The sequence below is a fragment of the Castor canadensis genome, chromosome 14 (genome assembly GCF_047511655.1).
Source record: "Castor canadensis chromosome 14, mCasCan1.hap1v2, whole genome shotgun sequence".
Classification (NCBI taxonomy): Eukaryota; Metazoa; Chordata; class Mammalia; order Rodentia; family Castoridae; genus Castor; species Castor canadensis.
This window is the reverse complement of record NC_133399.1, coordinates 26,435,998-26,454,188: the sequence shown is the minus strand read 5'-3', so window position 1 is coordinate 26,454,188 and position 18,191 is coordinate 26,435,998. Positions and strand designations below refer to the sequence as shown.

Below are 18,191 nucleotides of genomic sequence, written 5' to 3'. Positions count from 1 at the left end.
TCTTGACGTCACTCGTGTCTCAACCGCCATTGGTTGAGTTGACGCCCGGAAGCGCTTCTGCATCTGTGATTGGCTGAGACTATGTGGGCGGAGACGCGGAAGAGGGTGAGCTACAGGGGGGGCGGAAGAGAATAGACCGTGGGCAGCGCAGTTAGAACCTGGGTTGCCAGGGCTGGCTGTGGTTTGGGTCAGCTACGATCCTGACCGTGGGGCTCAGGCTCACGGACTCTCCTCGACGTTGGAGGCAGTAGATGGCCGCCATTCAGCCTTCCAATCGCCCCCATGTGATGCCCCATTACGTCCTGTCCCATCTGTATTCCCGTATCTCTGCCTGGCCAACCACTTGGCTGGCTGGGTTTCTTTCTCTTCCGGCAGGTATTTATGTGGTGGCACTGGAGTTTGAACTCAGGGCCTCACACTTGCAAAGCAGGCACCGTATCGCTTGAGCCACTCCACCAATCCTCTTGCTCTGCTTATTTTGGAGATGGGGGCGGAGGGGGGGGGTCTCAGCACTATTCGCCCAGGCTGACCTCGAACCGTGATCCTCCCGATCTCAGCCTCCCAAGTAGCTAGATAACAGGCGTGAGCCACCGCGCCCGGCCCAGGAGGCTCTCATCACCTGCAGCCCTGTCTTTAGAGGCCCTCTTGCTGTCAAGCTAGCAGTTGGACACGCCACCAGATCTGAGTTCTAAACCTCGCTGGGCAAGTCTCTGCCATTTCCACCAAAGGCTTCTGCAGAGTGCTTTATACACGTTATCTCATTGGATCCTGGAAGCAGCCCTCTAATTGTGCCCATTTCACAGGGGGAAAAAACTGAGGCTGCGGTTGTTACAAGGAGCACCCCCGAGCAATAAAACCTAGCTCTGGGTCCAAAGCTTGTCCACGTTAAGAGAAAGCAATGACATAAATGGAAAATGAATTTATTTAGTTTTGGACAAAACTGGGGAGAGAGAAATTCTTAGTCTGTCTCCTCTTTGTTTTTAGCAGTGTCACAACTTACAGAAAAAATGAGACCAAAGGCAAGAACTATGTGCGTGGAGATTTAGCGGTGGGCTGTGCCACGATCACGTTTCTCCTGGAAGATGAATCTTTTGGCATCAGGACTGTGGGTGACACGTTTTTCACTCCCAGAATGGTATCTCCTTCAGGTATCCTAATTAATGCTAATCCCTGGGGCCCTGTTACAAGGTGATGGCTCTCCTTCACCAAACTTTCGGAAAACGTTAGTCCTTAATCTGCTTTTCTCTCTCTCTCTCTCTCTCTCTTTTGGAAACAGGTTTGAACTCGGGACCTTGCACTTGCTAGGTAGGTGATCTACCACATGTGCCACATCTCCACCCCTTTTTGCTTTAATCATTTTTCAGCTAAGATCTCTCAGTTTTTGCCTGGGTAGGTCTCAGACTTCATCCTCCTACCCATGGCCCCCACATAGCAGAGACTGCAGACATTCACCACCATGTCCAATTTATTGATTGAGATGGGGTCTTAGGAAGTTTTTTGCCCTGGCTGGCCTTGAACTGAGATCCTCCCAAAGTCTGCCTCCTGAGAGCTGGAATTAAAGACCTGAGCCACCTCACTGGGCAGTCTGGGCCCTCTTTCAACTAGATCTCAACTTTGGCCTGGGCTTTGTCTTTGGTGTCCATCCTGGTCTTAGCAAAGAATCCTCCTAAGTCATCCTACCTTTCATCCAATCCTTCATTCCTCACCTTTAATGTCTTGTTCCTAGCTTTAGAAAGAATTCTCCTACCCCTGATACCTTCTGTTAGTAATTTGCCCTGGACGGACCAACTCACCTGCTCTTTGGCTGTGGCTCCCCAGCTGTCTTTGCTGTGTTTCAAGTTGAACTTGGTTCAATACCACTATTGCAAGAGTTCTGATTAAAATGTCCCTTATCTTTAAAAAATAAAATTACTATAGCTGGGAGCATGGCTCAAGTGGTAAAGCACCTGCCTAGCAACTACAAAGCCCTAATTCAAACCCCAATACTGTAAAAAAAAAACATTACCGTGTCAGGGCTGGGGATGCAGCTCACTGGTAGAGCACTTGCACAGCAAGTCCAAGCACCACAAAAAAATAAGTAAGTTTGACTGGGTATGGTGGCTCATGCCTGCAATCTCAGCTACTCAGGAGGTAGAAATCTAGAGGATTGTGGTTCCATGCCAGCTTGGGAAAAAAGTTCTTGAGACCCCATCTCAACCAATAAGCTGGATGTGGTGGCATGTGCCTGTAGCCATGTGGTCTGAGGCCAGCTGGGCAAAATCGAGAGACCCTATTTTAAACTAAAGGAAAAAGGGCTGTGGATATGACTCAAGTGGTAGAGTACCTGCCTAGCAAGTGCAAAGCCCTGAGTTCAACCCCAGTACTGTAAGTACGGAAGTCCCCCAAATTTTAAAGTAATAAACATTCAAGCTTCCAGGCCAAGAAACTAAACCCTCACTGTTTCATATCAGCTTCTGGTTTTGAATCAGCAAATTCATCTCTCTGTTCCTCTGGCTTGCTGTATATTTTTTTTTCTGTTATCTGCAATCTGACATTTCCCTCGAAGTTTGTCTGAGCCCCATGCTTCTGTTCTAGAAAGTCAGCCCCAGGAGGGAGGGATGGAGGGAGGGTCTGGATTTCCTCTCAGCTCAGCCTCTGGAATTGTGCCTGCCCCCAGTAGCACATGGGCGAATGAATGAACAGAAGCAAGGAGGCCAGGCCACTTCGTGTTCAGGAAGGGCTGGCCGTGGCCTTCCGGCTGGGCTTCCTCTGCTGTTGCTGGTCCCCTGCCAGGGGCTCAGTAGCAGGAAGCTGAGAGTGCCAAATCCAACAGGCAGCTGGGTCCTCAACCAGGTTTTGGACACTGGATTATAGAGTGCCTGGTGGGCCTGGGATCTGGTATCCCCCACTCCAAAGGGACCTGCAGGAAATGTCAGAGGTGACTCATAATAATAATAATGGTAATAAACCCAGTATTAATAAACCATAGTTCTCCACTTCCCAGGCGGGGGCTGGCCAGGGCAGGCATCTACTAAACCTAGGGCTTGCTTTCTTTCTTTCTTTTCTTTCTTTCTGTCTTTCTCTTTCTTTCCTTCTTTCTCTCCTTCCTTTCCTTCCTTTTGCTTTCTTTTCCTTTTCTCCTCCATGCTGGGGATTGTCCCTGGCTTTGCCCGTGCTAGACAAATACTCTACTACTGAGCTGCACCCCTTGCCCTCCACAGGTTCTCTAAAGTGGGACCCATGCTCCCCAACCTCCATTTCCCAGTGAAGAGAAGGGGGAAGGCTTCTAGAAAGGCCCATGTCTCGCCCCCAGGGCCTGAGGCCTGTACAGAACTTCTGCATCATAGACCTGGCCAGGATTCAGCAGGGAGGCCTCAGGGCTGGTAAGCCACTGCCTAGGGGGTTCCCCGACACGGGAATTTCCATGCTAGCATGGAGACAGTCCTGAGCCAACCAGGACAGTTGGCCACTTTTCAGAACTGGGGGATTCCCCCCAGCCCACCAGGCCTTCAGGGAGGGGCCTCCCCAGAGCTCTCCCCATGCCTGGGAAAAACCAAGAACTGGTGAGCTAAAAACACAATTCCTTAAGTCCCTTTGAATGGGAGAGTTCAGTGGACAGTCATTCCCTTCCCCAAGAGGAACATGAGGTGACTTTTAAGAGACCCTTCCCAAGAAGGCTCTATGCCCCGCTGGGCACATGTGTGAACCTGTGCTCTTCTAGAAAATTCACACCAGTAACCACAGGGAGGAAACAGCAGCAACACGGACCGAAGTTTTGGCTTTGGACGGCCCAAGTTCAAATTCCAGCCACACCACTCGTGACTCTTGACCTTGGTCCTCTTTTCTTTTTTTCTTAGAGGTACTGAGGATGGAACGCAGGGTATCACACATGTTAGTTGAGCGGTCTACCACTGAGTCACACCCCCAGTCCTTTTATTTTGTATTTTGTTTCTGAGACAGGGTTTCACTAACTTTGCCCCAGCTCGCCTTGCTCGAGATCCTCCTGATTCTGCGTCCTGAGTAGTTGGGATTGCAGGTGTACATCACCACACCTGGTCAGTTATTTGAAAGGCCGAGATCAGGAGGACTGAGGTTTGAGGCCAGCCTGGGCAAACAATTGTTGAGACCCCATCTCCAAAATAACCAGAGCAAAATGGGCTGGAAGTGTGGCTTAAGCGGTAGAGCACCTGCTTTGCAAGTGCAAGGCTCTGAGTTCAAACCCCAGTGCCACCAACAAACAAACAAAAAATACCCCAGACCTGTGGAAGGGCAGCGGAAGCCGCTCAGTGGTGGAGTGCTTGTGTAGCATATGCAAGGCCTGGGTTCCATCCTCAGCACCACAACAAAACCCCAAAAAACCAAACCAAACAAAAACCAAGTTGAGGATCTTGGATGACAAGGGTTACTCAGTGCCCCTGCACCTGCCATTCCCATCCACACCCCACACACTAGTGGAGCCCACCAGGTTTTGCAGCTCACTATTGCCCCCTGCTGGTGATCGGCTTGGGCACAGCAGCATCCTTGTGGTCCTTTCACGCCTTGCTTTGCTGAGGACTTACTGTGTGCCATATTCCCCTTCCCATTGCTGTAGATGTCACAGGGAAAAAGGAGAGACTTCATTTCTGCCTTGATGGTGCCTCCAGTACAGAGTGACAATATGCAGGTCAGCAAAGCACACCCATGGTCAGACAAGGCGGGGTTGGTGGCTAGGTATGAAGGTGGCTCAGAAAGTGAGTTAAGGAATAGTTCTGGGAAGAGGTGGCACTGAGCTGTGAGTCTGAGTGACAAGTAGCTCCTGTAAGGTGGCAACCCCTGGAGATATTTCATGTGTTGGACCTGACACATATTTCATGATGTGTACCCAAGTGGTTTATTGTACTTTTTTTTCCCACCACTGGGGTTTGAACTCAGGGCTTCACGCTTGCTAAGCAGGCACTCTGCTGCTGTTTTGTGTTGGCTATTTTTAAGATAGGGTCTCACAAACTATTTGGCTGGGGCTGGCTTTGAACTGTGATCTTCCTGATCTCTGCCTTCTGAGTAGCCAGGATTACAGGTGTGATTCACTGGCTCCTGGCTGTACTTTTTATGTGGTACTGGGGATTGAACCCAGGGCCTCTTGCTTGGTAGGCATGAGCTCCACCACTTGAGCCAAGCCCTGAGCCCTTTTTGCATTTGGCTATTTTTGACCTAGGGTCTTTCTTTATGCCCAAGCCAGCTTGGACTGCAAATCTATTTGTGCTTCCCTAAGTAGCTGGAATGACAGGTGTGACAGCTATTGGTTCAGATGGGGTCTTGTAATCTTTTTGCTTAGGCTCTTCTCAAACTGCAGTGCTCCTGATCATGTATTTAGTTTCTGAGTCTTGCTTAACTTTGCCTCAAACTCATCCTCTTGGGTCTGGCTCCAGAATAGCTGGGATTACAGGCATGAACTAGACACCCATCTTATTTTCCTTTTTTTTTTTTTTCAGGGTGCTAGGCAACTGTTCTACCAGCAAGTTGCATCCCCAGCTCTGTAGGTCCTTTCAGGCAGAGATGTCTTGTGACTTCTCAGACACATCCCCTCGAAGGGAAGGCGTTCCTGCAGGTTACTAAATGCCCAGGTCCACATTTTGTACACTGAAGTACCAGGTGGCACATTTACCTGACGCCTTCTCACTTGGTTATATCATTGGAAGATAGTAGACTTGTCTGTGCTGTACAAAAGGGGCACGTACGCTAAGTCACCTAAGGCCACACCGAGAAACTTTGAAGGGCTGGGGTGTGGCTCAGTGGTAGGCCCTGGGTTCCTTCCCCAGCAGAGAAAGGGAAAAGGAAACAAAAAGGGAAAAAGAAGCCACCCAATGTGGCAGCTCACAACTCACCCCAGCTCTCAGGAGGCAGAGATCAGGATTGAGGTTACAGACCACACTGGCAAGCTATCGAGGCTCCATCTCAATAAACAAGCCAGGTGTGGTGGTGTGCATCTGTGATCCCGGCTACACAGCCCGGGCAAAAATGACACCATACCTGAAAAATAACTAAAGCAAAAAGGGCTGTGGATATGGCTCAAGTGGCACAGTGCCAGTGTAACAAGGATGAAGACCTGTGTTCAAAACCCCAATGCCACCAAAAAAAAAGTGCTCAGTATAGAGGACATGGGCTGGGTAGTGAAGGGAAGAGCCATGAGGACCAGGTGATCACACAGTGCAGGGTATCCCCTCTTAGGAGGGGACCCTGGGACTGTTCTGCAGAGGCTGCCCTGACTCAGGGAAATGCCCTCTGGTGGCTGCCTCAGGGGGGTCCTGGAGGAGGTCTGGGCAGGTCTTAGGGCAAGAAGTGAAGGGGACCCAGACCCTGGTGGGGGAGAGGGCAGATTCCAGATCAGTTCTGGAAGCAGAGGGGGCTTCAAGAGATGTATCAGAGGAAACCATTGAGTGGATGGTGGTGGTGGTGGAGGGGGAGCAGAGGGTGGGAAGAGACAAAATGATCTGGGACTTTCTGATGTAGATTCCAGGATGAAAAGTGTGGAACAGCACAAGACAGGGCTGAGCATGAGGACAGGAGACAGATGGAGGGCAGAGGCACAGGGTATCCCAGGCTGTACTCAGCATTCCTGTGTTCCCCTCCTGCCTGCAGAGAAGGGCTGTGCCCTGTGAGCATCTGACATCCTTTATTAGATCATTGCTGTTCTCCAAACAGAAGGCTGGACAGCAGAGGGACAGTGAAAACAGACCCACAGAGATGGCCCTGGCTGGGGACACTCCCCCACCCAGAGGATGGGCCTGGCCACTTCTGCCCCTCCCTGGACCCCTGGGCCTTTGGCATAACGCTGATTGGGTGGGTGGGGGGGCTGCAGGCAGTGAAGCCCCTTGACTCAAAGCAGAGACGCAGATGAGCACTGGGGAGTGGGGACAGTGGGAGGGGACAGCAGGGCGGGCCCCAGGCTGGGAGTCTGCGAAAGTGGAGGAAGCCGGGTGCTGAGGAGATGGTGTCTGTTTTTCCTTCTCTGTAAAGGGGTGCACAGAGGCCCATAGGCAGGCAGGCGGTGATGGTGGCCAGAGTGGGTCATGCACTGACATCCTTCTCATCGTCCGGCTTGGGGACGGCTTCCAGCAGTGGGTCCCCAGGGCTTGCCTCCTCCCCCTCCTTGGCCTCGCTGGACTTGGAGTTGGGAACCCAGAGGCCAGAGTCGATGCAGCGTTGCATGTGGTACTTTGCATCCTGTGGTGAGAAAGGCAGGAGGGTGAGGGGGGCTGGCCACATCTGGTGGCATGGCTGTCCCCTGCATATCCTTATACCTGCTCAACAGTTGCATCAGAGCTGTTGCAAAGAATGTTCCCAGGGGAGGAAATGTCCTATTGCCTACGCCATCCAACAGGCCAGCCACCAGCCCCATGGAGCAACCCAGCCCTTAAATGTGACCAAGCAGTTGAGCAGTGGGACTTTTTCCTTTGGTGTCAAGGATCCACTCCAGGGTTTCATGCATGCTGAGCACGAAACTTTTATTTAACTTATTTAAGTTTAAATAGTGAGCCTTTGAAACAAAGGCGAGTAAACTTTTTTCTTTTTTTTTTGCAGTGCTGGGGTTGGAAGCCAGGGCTTGTGCTCTACCACTGTGCTACACTACCAGTCTGGTTTTTCAAGACCTACAGCTATGTAGCTCAGCTTAGCCTCGAACTTATGTGCCCTCCTGCCTCAGCCTGCAGGCTGTATGTACAGATTGTGGGGGACAGGCTCTCTGCCACTCAACTCATCACTCTTATAAAAATTGGAGGTTGTAGGGCAGTCAGTTGAGACCATACAGAAAAAAGTGTGTTCCACTAAAACTTGGTTTTAAAGGCAGGTGGTGAGCCTTCCAGCTGCAGTCTGTAGATCCTGCTCTAGGCGCTTATTTGCATGGAAGCTTCTAGAAACCCTAGGCCAGGTCCTGTGACTAGACCCATCTTACAGATAAGGAAAACAACTTGACCAAATAGGAATGGGTCAAATCAGGCCTAGTAAGACCCAGTCGTGAGGTGATGGGGTGGCTCAGTGGTAGAGCTCTTGGCCAGCACAAAGCAGGCCCTGGGTTGATCCCCAGCACCACAAATAAACAAAGAAACCTCAGTGGCTTGTACCCAAAGTAAACAGTGCCAGCCCACAGTCACCAGCACCTCCCTTGCTCATTCCCTTCCCACCTGCATTTTGCAAGTTAATATTGTGGGGTTTGTTTTTTTTGGGGGGGGTACTGGAGTTTGAACTCAGGGCTTCACGCTTCCTAGGCAGGTACTTTACCACTTCAGCCACTCTGCCAGACCATTTTTGTGTTGGCTATTTGTGTGTGTGAGGGTGTGTGTGTGTTGGGTATTTCCAAGATAGGGTGTGGAGAACTATTCTCCCTTGATCCTGATCTCTGCCTCTTGAGTAGCTAGTATTACAGCACCCAGTGGCTCAGGCCTGTAATCCTAGGTACACAGCAGGAGGCAGGGATTAGGAAGATTTCAGTTCCAGGCCAGCCCAGGCAAGACCCTATCTCAGAAATAAGCAACACACACACAAAAGAGGACTGGTGGAATGGCTAAATGGTACAGCACCTGTCTAGCAAGTGTGAGGCCCTGAGTTCAAATCCTACTACATACATATGTAGTTAGATATATACATTTATATATATAACACAAATATATATACATTTATATGTATAATGAATATGCACAGACATATACAGGGACAAACTAGTTTGGATAAGGGAACTGAGACTTGATTCATAAATAGACCCCAGTGACAGTGACCAGCTGCCAGAGCAACAGGTGTTTGCTGGATGCTGGCACTCAGTAGGTTCTTGGTAAACCTAATATCTGTGTGGCATGGTGACACAACCCTGTTCTTCATTGGAGAAGCCCAGGGAGCAGAGGTGGGCTGGCCGGTGCCCAGCTGGTTACTTACGCTGGGGTCCATCTTGCTGATGGCGTCTTGGAGCATCTGGACGTCTTTCACGTCAAAGCACTTCTGCAGTTCCTGTGGGGGCCGAGGGGCTGGGGTGAGGACCTGGGGCCCTATGACCCAGGCAGCTCACTGCCCACCTGCCACCCGCTTGGGGCCGGGCAGCCGCACCTCTGGGAGGGACTCGTAGACCTCCACGGGGTCCAGGCCACCAGGGCCCAGCCGCTTCTTGCGTTCCTCGGCCTCGTACTCCTTCATGGCCTTCTCGATGCGCAGCTTGGCGCGGCCGCGCACGCGCTCCTTGAAGGCGTCCAGCTCATCGTTAAAGCCCTCCATGTACTGGCGATCGGCGGTCTGCAGACGGCGGGAACGCTCAATAGGCTCAGGTTGGACTGCGGGGCCCAGGACCACCCTGCGACAGCTCTCAAGAGGCGTTCCAGGCTTCGCCTCTTTTCTTTCCTGTGTCTGGTTCCCTGAAGTAGGACTTCACATCTAGCTATCTACTAATGACCTGCGCCTGCCTAAATCACAGACTGATACCAGTTCTCAACGTCCTACTACGGGGGCTCGCAGGCCCCCAAAACCCAATGGAATCATGCTCCTGCTCTGAGTCATTCCTCCAGTCTGACCTGCCTCAGTTTCCCAAATCTCAAGACTGTAGCTACTTTTCCAGATGCTCACACCAAACACCCTGCAGGAATCCCTAACTCTGCCCACACCTCCAAATCAGGGGTGTCACCTCCTACTGGCTCCAAGTTTAAAATACAGTTCCAAGTCCACCATCCATGGCTGGAGCTCTCCTGAGCACAGGGAGCTCCTCCAGGCCTGGGGAGGTAGCTCCTACCTTAATCTTAGTGAAGAACTGTCTAAAGCAGGCGCGGGGGTCCACCTTCAGGCTCTTGGCCAGCTCCAGGATGAACTGCATGACGATGGTTTGGTGGGCCACCTGCTCCATGAGTGCACATTTCTGCCAGGGAGAAGAGGCATGGCGTCACCAAGTGGCAGTCTCCTGGCAGGGCCTTTTCCCAGTGGGGACCAGGCTCGGCTCACCTCCTCCACCTCCAGGTCAATACACCAGATAACCAGGTAGTTGGCGGTCTCCTCACACACCAAGTGGACGTTGTCCGACAGGTACTTCTGGCTGTCGTCCCAGCGGCGGAGCATGCCTAGGGGAAGGTGTTGAAAAGTGCTGGAAGGGCCCTAGAGGTAAAAGGCCGGCCCCTCTCTGGTCTCGCCTCCCACGTGGTGCCCCCTGCCCAGCTCACCAAAGTGCTTGATCTGTTTCTCGTACTTCTCCACAAAGGTTTTGTGTTTCTGCTCCCTCACTTCCTCCGAGTCCTCCTCCGCCTTCTCAGGCTTGGTATTGACCATGCTCTGTGACAGGGCAAGAGGGGAAATGGGCTGGGGGCAGGCTGCGGGGCGCCCAGAGCGCGGGGGCCTTGGCCGCAGTGCCCATCCTGTCCAGGGCGGAGGTGGTGGCGACGCCATGTGCATCAACGTGGCAGGCGCGTGGGCGTGGGCCTTCGGGCAGATCAAAGGGGACGGGTGGGGTGCTTCATTGGCCTGGACCCCAAACTGTCCCCTGGCCCTGTCCCCCAGTGGCCCCCATACTCTCCCACTCTCACGTGTTTTGTTTTTGCAGGGCTAGGCATTGCCTGCCAATCAAGGTTCAGCCACTGAGCCACGCCCCCAGCCAGGTCTACTTGACCTGCGCAGCCCCTGTACTCAAGAGGGCCAGCCGCCGGCTCCCCCGCGCATGCGCGAAGCCTCGCCGTTGGCGCCCACCTTGCTGAAGCCATCTTTGCTGAGCGTGTCCACGTTCCAGGGCATGCTCTTCTCCTTCTTGCGCATCTCCTCCAGTTTCTGCTCCCAGCTCCGCTCCTCTTTACGCAGCTGCTGCGCCTCGGCCTGTAGCCGCTCCAGCTCCGCCTGGCCGCCTTCGGCCACCTCCAGCTCCTTCAGCTTCCGCTGGCATTCGGCCACCTTCCGCTTGCACTCACGGCAGCCCCTGTCCAGCTCCTCTTTCTCTTTCTGAAACTGCTCCATGCGCTCCACCCGGGCCTGCGGGCAGGGACAACCAGCCAGGGGCCCATTACTCCGGGCCCTGCCCTTCCAGCTTCCATCTGCACCCCATGGGAACCTGGGCACACCTGAGTCAGGTCAGACCCCTCTTTTGCTCAGAACCTTTCGTGGCTCCCACCTCACACGGCGCAAAGCCAAGTCCTCACTGCAGCCCACAAGGCCCTGCATGCTCTGACCTGTCGCCTCCTACCTCACCTCCCCTCCAGCCACAGTGGCCGCCTCACTTTTTCTGGATCCTGGTTCCTTTTTGAACCTCAGGGCCTTTGCACCAGCTGATCCCATGTCTGGCCTGCTCCCCCTTGATGCAGTGCAGTTCACTCCCTCTCCATGGTTATCTGTACAGCCATTACTAACTACTAAATATGGCCGCCTTCCCAATCTCATGCCGTTTTGTCGTCCTCCTTTGTTATGGCTATCTGCTAACATCTTGTGACAATTATTTGTCACGTTTTAGACACTGTCTTGCTGCAAGGATACTATCTCCATGCTGTTCCCTGATCTGACTCCAGGGCAGGAACTGGGCCTGGCACACAGTGGGGGCTCAGAAATGCTGAAGTGAATATAGGGGTGCTCTGGTCCCCAGCTCCCAGACTCCACCTCCAACCACAACCCCTCCCCTCTGCCAGCCCTCCCAGGCTACCTCTTCCTGCCATTGCACAACTACCTCCAACTCCATGCTCAAAATGGAACTTGGTCTCTTGTTTCTTTTTCTGATTTTTTGGGACAGGGTCTTGCTTTGTAGCCCAGGATGGCCTTTCATTGGAGATCCTCTTGCCTCAGCCTCCTGAGCTAGGATTACAGGTGTGTACCACCAAGCCTGGCAGAAGTCATCGTCTTTCTCCACAAAAAAACAGGTCCTCTATGGAACTCTCCATCCCCAAGGGTGGGTCACGCCTACCTCCTCCCCCTCCTCCAGCTCTGTTAAGTCCCAGTAATTGTCACCTCTACCTCTCCCTTCCACCTCAGCCTGACTGAAGAGCACTACCCAGGCCCTCAGCCCTGCCCCTGGCTCCCTGGCCTTCTAGTCCACGCTAGATGGTGCACCTGGCACCTCTTCTGTCAGGTATTTGGTGACAGCCATGCAGACTCTCCAGTCCACTCAGCCCTCTCCACTCCCCAATCCTGCTTGGCTCCACCATCATCTGCCTCCTCCTCTTCTGGCACCACCTGCTTCACCCAGAGTCACCAAAGTCCCAAGTGGTTCTACCACCTTCAAACACTGTCCCTCAATAATCCAGGCCACACGAGGGGTCTTTGAAACCTTCAATAACCCCCGACCTCTGCCTTGGGAGGGTCTGAGTTCAGGTGGGACTCCGGACCCCTGGCTGGAATTGCCATCTCCCCCAGCCTTGGGTGGTTGGCAGAGCTGGTCCTTGTGCCCCCATGCACCAGCTCCTATCCTGCCTCTCTGCCTGTCCACCTGCAGCCCTCTTCCACCCACTTCCCCTACTTTAATCCTACCTCTCAGTCCTTCTGAGGCACCATGGCACCACAGAGGCCCTGCTGAGGTCATCAGGTAACGTGACCAGATGCCAGACTATGGGTCGCACTCCACAGACACAGTGCACTGGCTGCAGGTCCCTAGACCCTCCTCTAACCTCTTGGAACCTCAGTTTCCTCATCTGGCCCAGAAGCACTTCAGGTGTGACCTCACAAAGCTGCACAGGTGGCCTGACTTACAGTGGGGTCGCATCCCATAAATCCATTACAAGTCGAAAATATCAGGAAGTGAAAAATGCATTGGATACACCTCACCCCCCAACCCCTAGCTTAGCCTGTAGCAAGGCAAAGTCATCTAACTGGAGGTTATTTTATAGCAAAAGTGTTGAACATTTCATGTCATTCCTGTTATTTGAAACAGGGTCTTGCTGAGTTGCCCAGGCTGGCCCCGAACTCCTGGACTCCCCTGATCCTCCTGCCTCAGCCTCCTGAGTAGGTGGAATGACAGATGCACATCACTGCACCCAGTTGTCATGTAATCGAAAGTGAAAATGGAATATTGTACAGGGAGTGCTTTACCACTGTCATAAAATCACAAAAAAGTAAGTGGAACCATCGTAAGTCAGACTGTCTGTACCAGGAAAAGCAAAAATAATGATTAAAATAAAGTTCATGTTTGTTTGGGCTGGATGTAGCGGTGCACACCTATAATCACAGCTACTCAGGAGGTGGAAGAAGGAGGACCTAAGTCCAAGGCCAGCCTGAGCAAAAGCACAAGACCCTATCTGAAAAACAAAAGGAAAAGGGCTGGGAGTATGGCTTGAGTGAGAGTGTCTGCCTAGTAAGCTCAAGGTCCTGAGTTCAATGCCCAGTTCTGTTAAAAAAAAAAAAAAAAAGGAAGGAAGGAAAGAAAGGAGGAAGAAACATGGGAGGGCAGGAGGAAACAAGGGAGAGTAGGAGGGAAGGAGGGAGGAAAGGAAGGGGAAGGAAAGGAAAGAAAGAAAAGCCCAGGGCTGCTTCATTCCTGTGTCCAAAGGGACAATCTTTCTCTGGGGACTTCTCTGAGCTTGAAACAAGGAAACACACCTCAAGTGCCTGGCTCCATCTCTGACTTGATAAATGCTTGGTAACTAGGAGTGGCTGCCACCCCGCTGTCACAGCACCAGGCTCTGCTACCAACTGGTGACTTGGTGAAGTCACTTAAGCTTCTCAAAACTTCTCCTGGCCTTCGTTTGCCTCTCTGAAATGGGCCCTCATGAGGATGCACGAGTGACTGTAGAGCATGTGGCACTCTGTGGCCCAGTGTTAGCCTCGTTTTTGTCATTATCACCGAGTAGCCCGCTGGCTCACCTCTGTGCCTTATTGAAGCAGTGAACCCAGGGGCTGGCACACACTGGGAGAAGGGGCACCCCTGGAGCCTATCTGAATCCTCCACAAGACCGACAAATCCCATCAATCCTGAGCCCCAGATTCTCCACAGGGATGAGGGATAAAAACTCCTGCTTCAAGGGAATGGAAGGTAGTCCTGGCTTCTATCACCTCCCTTTCCCCACAGTGGACCTGTGTCACCCTAGTGCCTTCCTGATGTTCTCCATGAGGTTCTCTAGGGCAGGAAGCCACTACCCAGCTGACTTTTGCTGGGAGCCACCACTCTCCCCAGTGTCCTCTGAGTGGCTGCCAAGAAAGGCAAAGCCAATGAAATGCCTTGTGGACCTGGTGGCGACAGCAGCCTGCCTGGCCTGGGCTTTATGCCTGCCATATGGGAGGGGCTGCAGCAGGCTGGGCCAACAGGAGCCATAGGAGCAAGAAGGCTTTGCAGGTGTCACTGACCCCGTCTTCCCGATGGGGAAATCAAGGCATTCAGAATCCTGACATGATACAGCTCATTGGAAAGAGCCAGAAGAATCCACTAATAGCAATGGAGCTGTAGAGCTGGGGCTGGGAAGAGACTCAAGCATCCTTTCTCTATTGGTTTTGCAACAAGAATTACAATTTGCTGGGGAAGTGGCTCAAGTGGTAAAGCACATGCCCACCCAAGCACAAGGCCCTGAGTTCAAACCTCAGTACCACCAAAAAATAAATACAATACAGAATTAAAAAAAATTACACCTGGGCATTGATGGCTCACACCCGTAATCCTAGCTACTCAGGAAGCAGAAATCAAAAAGAGAATCTCAGTTCAAAGCCAGCCAAATAGTTCAAGAGCTCCTATCTCAAAAAAAATCCATTCCAAAAAACAGCTGGTGGAGTGGCTCAAGTGGTAAGGATGCCTGCCTAGTAAGCATGAGGCCCTGAGTTCAAACCTCAGAGCCAAAAAAAAAAAAACAAAAAAATTACAATGAGCTGGGTGGAATGGCTCATGCCTATTCTCCCAGCTACTTAGGCGGCAGGGTAGGAACATGGAGAGTTTGAGGCCAGTCTGGGCAAAGTTTGTGAGACCCTATCAAAAAACAAGATGGGCTGGATTCGGTGCCTCATGCCTGTAATCCTAGCTGTTCAGAGATCAAAGGATCTCGGTTCAAAGCCAGCCCCGAGGCAAAATAGTTCACAAGACCCAATCTTGAAAATACTCAACACAAAAATGGGTTGGTGGAGTGGCTAGAAAGCATGAGGCCCTGAGTTCAAGTCCCAGTACTCTGTAATCCTAGCTGCTTGGGAGGAGGTAGGAAGACTGTGGCCCAAAGTTGTCCCAGGCAAAAGCTGAGACCCTCCCCAAACACTAAAAGTAAAAGATCTGGGATGTGGCTACTATGGAAGGTCAACTGCCTAGCAAGCAAGAGGCTCTAGGTTCAATCTCCAATACAGACACACATAAATAAACAAAAAATATTAATGCTAATAGTAGCTATAGCCCCAACAGCATTAAGGACATTAAGTTAATAAGGTAACCCTGACAACAACCTTATGGGGGTAGATGAATCCTATCCGTCTTCTTAGCTGGGGAGACTAAAGCACACAGAGGTCAAACAAGTAGTTGGAAGTCACACAGCATGTGACAAAGAAGCTGCTGGAATTTGAACCTAGGTGGTCAGGCCTGTATTGGGAACCATGACAGATGTTTACTACTTTTTCCACTCCCCTTCCAGAATGCTGATTCCCTCCCTGGCCCTGCCCCAAGTTCTTTTCAGAGCTGTCCCCATTTTATTGTTAAAATTGTCTGAGAGAAGTTTGGCATGATGGTACACACCTGTAATCTCAGTACTCAGGAGGCTGTGGCAAGGAGGATCATAAGCTCCATGCTAGCCTGGGCTATAATAGTGAAACCCTGTCTCAAAAATTCCAAAAGGAGGGCTGGTGGTGTGGGTCAATAGGTGGAATACCTGCCTAGCAAGCATAAGGCCCTGAGTTCAAATCTCAGTCCCAAAGGGAAAAAAATTCAAAAGGCAAACAATAAAAACAGCAGCAATGTTTCCTAGAGGCAGGAACCACATTACCCCAGTTTCATACTTGGCTCTGAGAGGTTATGAGTCTTACTACATCATAGCCTTGAGGCAGGAAGGAGCAGAGTTGGGACTAGAACCCCGGCTTGTCTGTCTCGGAACTTGGACTGGAGGCACTGGGCCTCCTGCCTTCTCTCGTCTCTACTACAGCCAGCAGGACAAAAAACATCTCTGTGCCAGGAGACGGGAGACCTCCCCCCAAGCAGGACCAATCTGTTCTCCACAGTAGTAAAATTAACGTCTTTCTGTGACAGAAATACGAGTTCCCAAGATTAGTGCGCAGAGCTTTGCGGAGGTCTTAACGTATTTCATAACAAAATGCTATGGCAAGACACAGAAATGTTGGAACTTTCTTCGCACACTCCAGTGGCTTGCTGGATAGGTACTCTATCCAGACCTTAAGGAAGTTTTGGAGATGGGACTAGGGGCCCGACATAGGGACCAATGCCACATCCGGGAAGGGTACGGGGAAGGGTACGGGGAAGGGAACGGGGAAGGGACTACTGGATTCAGGCAGTCTCTTGTGGCAGATTATAAAAGGGATGGGTTACTGATTTTGGTGTCAGACCAAGAGCATCCATGGGCTAGATTGGGTCAATCTGAATGCCAGCGAGTTGGAGATCAGGCTGGGAATGGAAGTGAGGCACGGTGGACTTGGGGCCTCAGGCATGGGTCTAGTGAGTTTCCAGTGCTGGCAAAGGTTCACACAGGAAGCCAGTCTTGAGGGGGTAGGCGGCGATGGGGTCCACAGTATTTTGCAGGAGCAGAGGCTTTGGCTGGGCCGGAAGTTAAGTGGGCGGGGTTTCCTGGAGCAATGGGAAATGGGGTCTAAGGAGGTGAGGCCAGGGAAAGCGATCAGGGTGGAGCTGGTGGCTGAATCCGGAGGGTAACCCCTTTCCAAAACTCAAGTCCTAGGTGAGACCAAAGACCGTACTAGGTCAGGACTCCACACGCGCTAGGAAGGGGTCCTGGGTGTGTGTGTGAGGGGGTCGGAATCCCAGGCCAGCAGCAAGCCAGCAAGTTCCTTGTTCAGTTTGGGTAAGGAGTGGGGTCTCTGGATCTGAATGGGAATCCTGGTCAAGACCCCGAGAAACAGATCCTAGAATAGAATCTAAAGTATTGAGAGTCTAGACTCTAAGGGGTTGAAGAGGCTGATGGAAAAACCCCAAGTCAGAAGTGGGTCCATGAACAGGATAAGGGGTTCATCGAACAGAATTCGGGGTTCAGTCTCTTTGAAGAAGAGTTCTGGGTGTAAACGAAAGATCGCAGATAGCATTAGGGGGACTCCCAAGGCTCGACGTGGGAGAGTAGACTAGGACAAAGCCCTAGGATCAGTAGGAAGTCCCACCCAGAAAGCAAAGGGGAACCTCGGAGATCGCGGGCAGGGACTCAGGGCCCCAGCAGAACTGGGGTCTTGGGGTAGAGTCGAAGCGCCTTAAGGTCCAGACTGTGGGACACGAACTTCGGGTGTCAAAAGCGGGGTCAGAACTCTAGAGCGGGGACCTGGGAGGAGGGTAGGGGATAGGCGCGCACGCTCTACCTGGTGCCGCCAGCGGAAGAGGCTGGCCGTGTCGATGTTGGGGTGCGTCTCGTCCTCATCGTCAGACACCTCGATGTGGTCCCACACGCTGTAGTCCACCATCTTGCCTCGGCGGCCCAGCCCGCTCCGGCTCGGGGAGCAGCAGCGGCGGCGGTGGCAGTAGCAGCACCAGCAGCAGCGCTGGACACTCGGGCGCGGAGCCCCGCCCCTTCCGCTTCCGCCCGGATGCGCTCTCTACGTCACATCCTTAGCAACTGCGGCGGCGGCTCTAGCAACTAGATCCGCCTTAAAGGGCCCTGCACACGTGCTCCAGAGCCCCGGGAATTCCCGCCGAAACTCCGCCTCGTCACGCACGGAGGTTCTGCTAGGACCTCCTGGAGGCTAACGAATGGTCGCCGCAACCGAGAGCTCTCTTCATCTCCCGCCACCTTGCTGTAGGCGTTTGCGGCGGCAGCCACAGGGGGGCAGTTGACGAGACTGAGGGAGAGGATTGTCCCCCTATCCACGCCGCAGTGACATCAATCCGGGCCCACTGCAGGGAGCAGAGCCTCGGTTACAAGACACGCCCCCCACTCCTGGTAAAGGGGATCCTAACCCTGCGCTTGGGTGGGATACTCGATCAGATGGAACTTTCCCAATCCCAACATTCTACGGCCCTTTCCTGGCGGAGGGGGAGTGTCTAAGTAGGGGGCGGCATGGCCCTGCTATCGGGAGGGATCAGAGGTGGAAGGTAACTGTGGCTCCGCTTGGAAACTGGTGTTTCTCGGCCACGGACCACAGCCTCCAACCCCGCCCCCATCCCCTGCCACTCG

The 18,191-nt window shown here is 52.5% G+C and overlaps 1 protein-coding gene and 1 long non-coding RNA gene across 2 annotated transcripts; one reads left to right on the top strand and one right to left on the bottom strand.

Annotated features, from left to right (window-relative positions):
- The first annotated feature begins 103 nt into the window (after nt 1-103).
- On the top strand, nt 104-2,178 carry LOC141416764 (uncharacterized). Its single transcript, XR_012441360.1, has 3 exons — nt 104-375; nt 985-1,148; nt 1,277-2,178. It is a non-coding gene; the product is annotated as an uncharacterized lncRNA (long non-coding RNA).
- Nucleotides 2,179-6,611: 4,433 nt separating this feature from the next.
- Nucleotides 6,612-17,610, bottom strand: Cdc37 (cell division cycle 37, HSP90 cochaperone). The gene is made up of 8 exons (XM_020174308.2): nt 17,380-17,610; nt 10,663-10,938; nt 10,143-10,251; nt 9,928-10,043; nt 9,722-9,844; nt 9,049-9,231; nt 8,881-8,952; nt 6,612-7,179 (listed from the first exon to the last, which is right to left on the bottom strand). The coding sequence occupies exons 1-8, from the start codon at nt 17,479-17,481 to the stop codon at nt 7,024-7,026; spliced, it is 1,137 nt and encodes a 378-aa protein (XP_020029897.1). The 5' UTR covers nt 17,482-17,610; the 3' UTR covers nt 6,612-7,023.
- Between the last annotated feature and the right edge of the window lie 581 nt (nt 17,611-18,191).